Source organism: Seriola lalandi, unplaced genomic scaffold, assembly GCF_002814215.2.
Source record: "Seriola lalandi dorsalis isolate HSWRI2012SDOR001 ecotype SW California unplaced genomic scaffold, Sedor1 jcf7180002054870, whole genome shotgun sequence".
Classification (NCBI taxonomy): Eukaryota; Metazoa; Chordata; class Actinopteri; order Carangiformes; family Carangidae; genus Seriola; species Seriola lalandi.
The window spans coordinates 42,201-43,308 of record NW_019525423.1 but is presented as its reverse complement, the minus strand read 5'-3'; the positions used below and the strand labels follow the sequence as shown (position 1 = coordinate 43,308).

The window sequence follows — 1,108 nt, the reverse complement described above, 5'->3', positions numbered from 1 at the left end:
AGGAGGGAGGGAGGGAGGCACGTCAACACAGCTGGAGGCCATTAAAGGCTCAGTTCACACAAATCACTAAAACACACAATCCACACGCACAGCCAGGAAACCGCTCAGGCTTTTCACAATACGAGTCCGCTGCCTGACAGAACATCATGTTTCAGGACAGATGAAGATGTTCAGGTTCAGATTTCGGACTCATCTTTAACTCACGCCGGAGTCTGATGTTTCAAGTCAGAGTGGTCGATTAATCAGTTTGTTTCCTACAGGCTGTTTCCAAATGTGATGAGTTCACTCAAATAAAATGGAGTCTGGGGGTGTCCTGGGAGTTTCAGGCAAAATTCAGAATTTGATCCCAGTGTCCAGTTTGTGCAGGAGCCAGAGTTACCTTCGCCTGCAAACGCTCGACAATGATTTATTCCAAAGAGTTTTTCCTGTGAGTCAGAAAAAGGTCCAGCTGGTCTGGACACAGTTAATCCAACAGACCAGGACTCACAGTGAGTGTGTCGGCATTTACTGCAGGAAGAGCTGCTTTCAGCAGCATTTATTAAGGGTTTAATCCCCTCCCCCTCCAAAAGGTGATTTATTTTGAGGAAGTAGACGCACTCGGTGTGTTTCCATGAACCTGCTTAATGTGCAGTTTGAAAATGAGTAACAGCAACACGTGAAAAAAAAACACTTTTTTTGCATCCAAGTCGTGACAAGAGGCACGAGCTGGAAATCCATCGCCACGTTGAACTGGAACGAAGAACCCAGCTTCATTCACATAACATCAGTCTTATACAGACAGACAGACAGACAGACAGACAGACAGACAGACAGACAGACAGTTTCCAGGTGTACTTACTCCAGGTATTTGGCCCAGTACGCCGGCTCCGACATGGCCATGAAGCAGCAGTTGGTCAGGATGGTGCACATGATGAACAAGCTGAATAACGTGAGCAGGTTAAGGAACAGGAAGCAGTAACAGCACGTACAGTTCATTATGACATCATTATGACATCAGCGGCATCGTGATCCGACACTCAGGTGGAGGTCGCCCAACAGCCAATGAGACTGCAGTTCCAGTTAGTGTCGCTGCTTATCCTGATCTGAATCATTTAATCTGATATTTGTT

General features: G+C 46.4%; 1 protein-coding gene across 1 annotated transcript in view; it reads right to left on the bottom strand.

The window, feature by feature from the left end:
• Nucleotides 1-1,108, bottom strand: part of LOC111671160 (sodium channel protein type 2 subunit alpha-like) — a gene marked incomplete at its 3' end in the record, with an annotated part of 101,925 nt that overhangs the window by 92,894 nt on the left and 7,923 nt on the right. Inside the window, exon 4 of the mRNA XM_087179818.1 lies at nt 839-928. Coding sequence (XP_087035944.1) covers nt 839-928 — 90 coding nt within the window. The remainder of the gene's footprint in view (nt 1-838; nt 929-1,108) is intronic.